This window comes from Plasmodium gallinaceum (genome assembly GCF_900005855.1).
Source record: "Plasmodium gallinaceum strain 8A genome assembly, contig: PGAL8A_v1_88, whole genome shotgun sequence".
NCBI lineage: Eukaryota > Apicomplexa > Aconoidasida > Haemosporida > Plasmodiidae > Plasmodium > Plasmodium gallinaceum.
The window spans coordinates 1-9,348 of record NW_021628253.1 but is presented as its reverse complement, the minus strand read 5'-3'; the positions used below and the strand labels follow the sequence as shown (position 1 = coordinate 9,348).

At 21.6% G+C, this 9,348-nt stretch overlaps 1 protein-coding gene across 1 annotated transcript, besides 2 other annotated features; it reads right to left on the bottom strand.

Moving 5' to 3' along the window:
* Positions 1-418: 418 nt before the first annotated feature.
* Positions 419-2,400: a repeat region.
* A 217-nt stretch (positions 2,401-2,617) lies between these two features.
* Positions 2,618-3,163: a repeat region.
* Positions 3,164-3,976: 813 nt separating this feature from the next.
* Positions 3,977-5,234, bottom strand: PGAL8A_00320700 (fam-i protein; the record flags this gene model as incomplete). Its single annotated transcript, XM_028672229.1, has 2 exons — positions 3,977-4,834; positions 4,959-5,234. The coding sequence occupies 2 exons, from the start codon at positions 5,232-5,234 to the stop codon at positions 3,977-3,979; spliced, it is 1,134 nt and encodes a 377-aa protein (XP_028528802.1).
* Between the last annotated feature and the right edge of the window lie 4,114 nt (positions 5,235-9,348).

Here is a 9,348-nt window from a genome sequence, read left to right as displayed (position 1 = left end):
TCATTGTTTTAACTTAAATTTTAATTATTAATTGTTTCGATAATTAGTTCTATTAAAGCAATTTATTTACCATATATAAATATTTTATGGAAATAATAGAAAAAAAACATATTTTTTTTAAATTAAAATTAAATAAAATATAATTAAAAAAATCAATTGATAAAAAAAACATAAAAATTCTTTTTTTATTTAGGTAATATTTTATACGAAGATTATTCATGTTTTCTGTATAACGAAATATTATCTTATAAAATATTTATAATATCTTTTATAACGTAAGCATATAATCTAATTATTATACCAAATTTTTGTACATCAGAATAATAAGGAATACGTGAAATATAAAAATAAAATTTTCCTTATATCTTATATATGTAATTTAACCTAATGACTGTTTGATCCTTAATTTATTAATTCGATTTTCAATGACTTTGTATTTTATTAACTGGGTGTTCGGTGACTTTATTTGAGTACTAAACAAACAAATTAATAAAGAGCATGTAGAGTTTCCTCTAAGGTTTTGATGTATTTATATATATTTTTAAATGCTTTGAATGAGTGATCCTTAACTATGTAATCTACTTCATTTAGCATTCTTTGATTTCAATAGGTATTTATTTACTTTAATAAAAATCCCTATTTTTATTAAAAATTTAAATCCTTATTGAACATTGATTATTAATTAAATGTGAATTACTTGTTTCTTTGTTATGAGTTACGTTTAGCAATTAATATATATTGCTGCTGAATTAACAAACATAAACAATTAGTAACAATACAAAAAAATTATATAAATATTAATTGCATGAAATTTTATGGTTATATGTACAAAAATTCCTTTTACGAAATTCATTAAAATCATTCTTCGTTTCTCAAAAAAAAATTTTTTTTTTTTTTTTTTTTTTATTTATTGGTAACAAATCTTTTTCCAATTGATTTTTTTTTTTCTGACGGTCTTTATTTTTTTTTATAAAAATACAAACAAAAAAAATTGATAAATTTTTTTTTTTTTATGTGTGTGCGTAACCAACTACGTATTCTTCATATAACTAATCCTTTTATTTTCCAAAAAGGTTAATAAAGCCTTTTATTAACCATACTCCACCACCATGGGAAAGTAATGGTAATTACTTAAAGCTTGTTATTTCTGTATTGTTTTATTACATCAAGTCATTTTTGCACTCTTTTTTCAATTTGTTTGTCCTGATTATCGTTGATGTCATATGTTATGATACTACTCCGTTTATGAATATCTAGGTAATCTTTAGACTTTAAATCATGAGCCAGATTTAAATTCTTTTTATTTTTATTCGTAACATATATTAAATTCTCCAGCTTCTTTTCGTATATCTCCCTGGTTTTGTTGCTCAAAAATTTTATTTTTGACATTGGAATTTGTACTTCTTTACATCTCTAATATATAAGTAATGGTTTAAAAATTCCTCTTTCAATTTTAGTTACTCTATGAAGAAATGACTGATATGGTTTATATTGTATATTCCCACTATAGCGTTTCATTTGATTTCTTTCGTATTCTGATAATTCATATGAGATAATATCTCCAACCTTAATATTTTTATTCTCAATTATAGATTTTCTTTTGATTTCATTAACATCTTCATGTGTGTTTTTCCATCGATCATTTAAGTATATAATCCTCATTTCTGAAGTTGTTTCTGGTACTAATTTTGCAAACCTTGGACAGATACAATTCATTCCAAATATAGCAAAATAGAATGTTTCTCCTATTTCTCCATGAGGTGTGTTATTATATATTAGTGCTGCATTTTGTACTATTTCTTCGAAAGGTAGATCTTTTTCTTCATATAAAGTCTTAATTATATAACTAAGCTTTTATGAGAGTTTTCATTTATACCATTTCCTTGTGGATAATATGCGCTGGTATGATACAATTTAACCTGTAATTCCTTTATAATATAGTCATGAAATTCTTGACTAGTATAAATTGAACTGCGATCGGTTAAAATGCTTCTAGGGAATCCAAGTAAGGGTATCCATATTTTCTTTATAATGTTAATTGCCTCCATAGCATTAGGTGTTTTATTAGTTATATTAGTCACCATAAAACGTGAATGATGATCTATTTTTACTTGTATAAAATATTCTGTACCTTTCCATGATTTAGGTCCAATAATATCTAATGAAACCATATCAAACACATTCGGTTTTGATGAATCGTGGTTATTTTTAGGTTTAAATTTCCTATTACGCATTACTTGAAAAATCAGACAATTTATGATGTATTCTCAAATATCTATACTAATATTGGGACACCAAAAATGTTTTTGTATTTTCTTTAGTGTTTGTTTACTCCACATCCTGCGAATTTATTACTATGAAGCCAATACATTAAATAATTTCTATATTGTTCTGATATATGGGTTAATAAAAGGCTTCATTAACCCTTTTGGTAATAAAAAGGACTAGCTATATGGAGAATACGTAGTTCGTTGTGGCACACGCGAAAAAAAAAAAAAAAAGAAAAAAAAATTATTGAATTTTTTTTTTGATATTTTTCTTTTAAAAAAAAAAAAAAAAAGGAAAAAGAGTTACTTAAAAAAAAAAAATATATTTATTTTTTTTAAATGGTTTAATTGAGAAGAAAAAGATTGGCAAAATAAAAATGGAGAGTAAGATTTAGCACCAATAAAAATGAGATCTTAAACAGATAAAAATATTTTCATAAAAGGGTTTAATTTGCATAATATTTATATTTTTAATTTGTGAGAGAAATTTTTATACATATGACAATAAAATTTTCACGTAATTAATATTCATATAATTAATTTGCATTTTTACTAATTGTTTATGTTTGTTAATTTAACAGCAATATATTCAAATTGCTGAACATAACTTATAACATAGAAATAAATAATTTACAATTAAATAATAATCAATATTCTATAAGGATTTAAATTTTTAATAAAAATAAGAATTTTTATTAAAATAAATAAATGTCTATTGAAATAAAAGAATGCTGAACGAAGTAGATCACACAATCAAGAATCACTCGTTCAAAGCATATAAAAGTATATATAAATACACCAAAATCGTAGAGGCAACTCTATATACTCTCTATTAATTTGTTTGTTCAGTATTCTAGTAAAGTCGCCGAACACCCAGTTAATAAATCAGTTCATGAAATATAAAAATTAAACAATTAAATGATGTTTTTAAAAATAAATCTAATAATTTTTATAAATATAAATGGAATATAAAAATAAAATTACAATAAGAAAAATATTATATAACGTATTATGTTTAAAATTTTATTGTATCTTATTTTAATAATTCTTTTAAAATATGAAGTTAAAATTCAAGTAATATTTATATATCCTCTTTTTTGAATAACTATATTATTTTCTTTTTTTTATTAATTTAATAGATTTTATGGTATTTATTTAATAAAATATTATATGTTTTATATATTTAACAGATACGTAAGTTATAGAATTTACAAATGGATAATAAATTATCTTTCTGATATAAAAATTGATAAGAATGAAATAAAGTTTAATTTAAATTATGATAGAGACATCTTCGTAGTAGGTTAACAAAAAACAATATTTTGAAAATTATCTACAAATAATTCTTTCATTTTATCTATTCATAAGATTAATTTATAATACATAAAATAAATAAATGTAGAATACATAACAAATTTTAGAAAGAAAAATAAGGAATATTTCATTTTGGGTTATATTTTTCCTCATCTTCAAAAAAAGCAGAAATATATAAATATGAAAAGATTCTGTCTACAATATTTATTTAATTTTAAATAAAACAATTAGAGAATAAAAAGTTAATTAAAATAAAAATATTAAATTATATAAAATTTAGTTTAACAAGCTTCTTCTGTAAACATTTAAAGTAATTAAGATACTACGTTTTCAAAAAAAAAAATTCATAATTGCCTTATATAAATGCTTTTCCCTATTAATATTTATATATGTATTTATAATTTTCTTATTTTTTTACCTTCTATTGCTTTTATCTTATCAAGTTCATATTTCCACTTTAAATTCAATCTACATTCTTCTTCATTAACTTTCATATTTTCTTTTTTTTTCCACTTTTCACTTTTTTCAATCTTGCTCTTTTCCCACTTTTCAAATTCTTCTATCATGCTCTTTTCCCACTCTTTAATTTTTTCTATCATGCTCTTTTCCCACTCTTCATGTTTTTTTCGCATGTCTTCTTCATGTTTTTCTTTTCTTTTTCTTCTTTTTTCTTCTAATTTTTTTCTTTTATCTTTTTCCCATTTTACCCTCATTATACTATGTTCTTCATATTTTTTCCATTTTTCATCTAATTCAACCACTTGACGAAAGAGCATTTCTCTTCTCTTTTTTTCTTCTTCTGTAATCTTTTTTATAAGTTCATCTTCTGATAATGGTTTTTTGAAAGATATTCCTTTCAATTTTTCTTCTATAATATCCAAAAGCACCTTATTTTTTTTCTTTCTTTTAACAATTTTATTACATGTCTGGCTCGTACTTGGTTCATTAAAAGACTTAATACATTTTCCATTTATGCACGAATAATTCAAAAATTTCCAGGATTTCTCTTCAGAATAATTTTCTCCATCCCATTTCCTATTAAATTGTTCCATCTCATTATTTGTCTTTTTTTCCCTTTCCTCTTTTTTTTTATTTAACTCTTCCTTTTCTCTATTTTCTTTTTGTTTCCTTTCATTCCATTTTTCCTCCATCTTTTTCCAATCACCTTTCATCTTTTTATCCCTATTATCCCATTTATTCTGCAACCTAACCCTCTCTTTATGCTTAGCTCTCAATTTAGGAGAGTAAGTTCTCTATAAATTATTGCAAATGATTTAAAATTTTGTTTTTATAATATATATAATATTTATAATTAAATGAATACATAAAAAAATTGAAAAAATATGCATATATTTTTAATTATAAACTTTATTTTACCGCAAAACGAAGGAAAGAAATAATAATCATAACTAAATGAAAAATACTTAACAAGTTTTTATGATGAAGATTCGTTGATGAAGTTGAATCCAAATTGATATCTTCAGATGGATTTTGAATGGCATCACGTAAATCTAAATCATCATATAATGGATTTTCTGGAATTGAAACAGTTGCACCTTCAATTTCCCTATGAGCGAAATCTACAGTTGAATTTCCCCCATTTAGATTATCATTGGAATCAATACTCGTAGCATCACTAAGTTTAAGATCCATTTTTGGTATCTCTAAAAATGTAAAAAAAAATTATTGAGGAATTATTTCTAATATTTTTTTTAATGATTTTTAAAATAATTCCCCTTTCTTTCAGTAAGGATAATATAAGTTAAAAACAAAAAATATGAAAATATAATTTAAAAAATAACAAATAAGAACTTATAACAATATGATTTTTAAAAAAAAAATTAGTTTTAAAAATTTTTTTTTTAATTTTAATGGAGAAATATCTATTAAAAGCTAAATCTATAACTACAACATAAAAATTTTAAATTCTAAATCTTTCATCCTAAATCCTAAAATTATTAATTATATACTATAACCTCTTATTTATTATATATTTTTTATTATGTTTTTGATAATAGAAATGTTGTTTAAATAATCAAAAAATGATAAATTTTTAGTTTATTGTTTATACATACAAAATAAATATTACTTTTCATTTTTTTATTTAATTTTTTTTTTTTAAATTAAAAGAGAATAATATAAAAAATTATTAGGAAATGCAAAAAAAAATGTTATATTCTGTTTTTACTTAAAATTTTTTTAGAATAGTTTATATTTAGATACAATTATATAGAGCTTTCAAAACTTTTTTTTATTTTTATATATTTTTATACTTATTTTTCTTTTTTTAAAAGTTATTTATTAAAACCATGCAACTTTATCTTTGTTGAATTTATTACGACAGTGGTTATTAATTCAATAAAAAACGTTATGATAATTTAAATTAAACATTAGAAGGATTATGGTATAAACGAAAAATAAATATCACAACAAAATAGATACATATTCTATAAATACATTTTTATTTTTATTTTTTTTTTTTATGTCATTTTTAAGTTTTTGTTTTATAATTATGTAATAATTATACATACTAAAAGTTTTTTTTTTTATCATTATTTAATTTTTTTTTTTGTATTGTTTTATTATTCAAATGCTTACTTTAAAAACTTTAGCCTTTTTTGTTTCCTCCTATAAGTAATTTTTATTATTTTATAATAATGGATTTTATTTGCTCTTTTACCATTTTTAACATATTCATATTAGAGAATAAAATTAAATATAATAAAAAAGGATTAGTAAAATATAAAGTGCACTTGTAGGAAGTATATCATTATATAGTATCCAAAAAAGGAAGTTATGTTTTTTATTATAATCTTTTAATTTTAGATGAATATCAAATAAATATATCTTAAAAAATTAATTTTTTTTTTTTCGTTAATAAAGAATGCATATTTTTAGAAATAATTTCAGATAAATTTTTTATATAAACATAGGATTTATACATTTCATATTTAATAAAATAAAATGTCGATTGTAGTATGTTATAAAAATAAAGAATAAAAAAAATAAAGGATAAAAAAAAGATTACAATTTTAAATTACATTAACTTCATTTCTAGAATTTTCTATGTATGTTATTTCTCATTTTCTATATGTTATTGTTGTTTACTTTTATTTTATATATTTAAATATTTATATTTTAATATAAAATAATAGTTATAATAGTATTATTTTTATTTTAATTTACAGTTACATATCTACTCTTCTATTTTACTCACATAGTACTAACATTTATCTTATTATCATGTTTTTATTTTTATTTTCTGTAATTATATACTTGAATATATTTATTTTTCGTTTGTGTTATTATCACATAAAAATAAAAAATATAATATAATATTGTATAATATAATATAATGTAATATAATATAATATATAATATATGTAAATTTTACTTTTAATTACTTAAACATTTATAATTTTATTTTATCCATATATATATATATACAGAGGGAGAGAGAGAGAAAGAGAACAATGTTTTAAAATATTACTTGAATAATTATTATTTTATTTTATTTTAATATTAATGTATAATTTTGAATTAGCTTATGTAACCGATTAATAATTTATTATAATTTTTCTTTATAATTTTTTATACTTGATATAATAAAAAATATATAGTAAATATAAACAATTTAAGAATATTAACTAAAAAAATTTTTTTTTTTTAAAATTAAAAATATTAAGAAGATATACTTTTTTTATAAAGCTCGCTTTTTTACTGAAATATCGAAATTATTTTTGTAATAGAAAAAATTTTGTGAAGTTTTGAAATAAATGATAAAAATAAACTACAATTATAGAAAATCAATTTATTTAATATTAATGTTTGAATTTAAAAATAATTATAATTATTCTGAATGAATTAAAGATTCAAAGATATAAAAAAAATTTAAAAATAAAAAATTTTAATTTTTTTTTTTTAAATAATAATAAAAGTAAAAATAAGAGTAATGATAATCATATTATATTGGTAAATATCATGATTATACAATATTAGAATTTTTTAATGCCATTTATATTAGTAAATTATGTAATTCAATTTGTATCAATTCTAAAACTGACTATGGCATGATGACCATTTATACTGTAAGTTACAAAAATTGACTTAATATTAATAAAGGATGTTTATAAATAATATGTAATTAAGATAATGTATATACGTTATAGTGATAAAAAGTTATTATCATAAACAATTTTAATATGCAACCACTAAAACATTTTTGATAAAAAAATTATGTTATATAGAAATAAATATTGAAAAAAATAAAAACAAGTTATTATAATCTTATTTACATTTATGGGTATAATGGTAGTTTTAATTAAAACGATAATAATAAAAATGTAATTTACATAAATTTGAATTTATTTTAATTATGATTCAATTTCTTACATAACAATATATTATTGGAGGAATTAAATTTTAGAAACAGTGAAATGTATTATAAATTATAAATTCACAGCTAGGTGTGAACTATCTTTTGTATTGAATGCATAATACTAATACTAATAAAAAGAAAACCTAAGGGAATGAATGTATGCTACTATTTCCATTAGATATTTTTCCCTCTCTGAGTATTCTCACTTTCATGACCAAGACTTCTGAACTGGGCTTCAGGTCCACAAATGAGGGGCTATAAGGATTTTTTTTTTTAGCTCAGTTTGATGAACAACAACGTGCTGGTGCATGATGCAGTTATGAAGAAGATGACAGCTCTTTGAATTAATGTAGGGAAAGAAGACTCCATTAGTCATATAAAGACTTTTCCTTACTTCCCCCCAGCACAGAATGAAGAATTTGTTTCGTCCCACTACTTCTCTAGTTAAGAGCTAATTTGAAGCAGGAATTGTTGGAAGTTGGTGACTTAGAGTAACTAAATTTGGTGTACAACAGTACCTTATTTTATTTTGCCTTTGGTATCATTCTTTTGTCTTTTTCCTTACCTTTCTCTGATCTTTTGTCTTTTGTCTTTTTTGCTTGTATGGGCTTTTTTTTTCATGTTAGATCCTCTTTGGAGCTGTGCTTATAAACCCAGGCATTGTCCAATTTCTATACTTTCATGTCTTCTGNACAACAGTACCTTATTTTATTTTGCCTTTGGTATCATTCTTTTGTCTTTTTCCTTACCTTTCTCTGATCTTTTGTCTTTTGTCTTTTTTGCTTGTATGAGCTTTTTTTTCATGTTAGATCCTCTTTGGAGCTGTGCTTATAAACCCAGGCATTGTCCAATTTCTATACTTTCATGTCTTCTGCTATAATCTTGCTCTTTATTTTGGGGGCCCCTGTTTCTAAGGGAAACCAGGGGAAATGGATGAAAGCATGGCTGCCTAACAAAAATTTGCTGTTATTAGTGAAATTCTATATCCCTAATCATGCTTAGGACTCCCTGCATGAGGTCTCACTTTATTATTTAGGAATTGTAATTTGGAGGAAAATTTGACTATTAAAAAATAAGGACAGTTGTCAAATAGTGGATATCACTTCTGCAAGCCTGTGTTCTAATCCATTAGATAATCAAGTATCTTTTTATGAACAAAAACTTAAATGCTATAGTAGGACTTGGGAGTTTTATGCTTAGTTCCCAGGGCAAGTAATTTAAAACACAGATATGTCTCAGTTGCTTGTTTATACATTTCCTCCACTTATTTAAATATATTTAATGTTAAATTCCAAGCTTTTTGATTTAATTTATGTTAAAATTCCTTTTTTAATTTTTTTTTTTTCATTTTTTTTTTTGTTAATTGCCAGTTAAAATATATTAATAAAA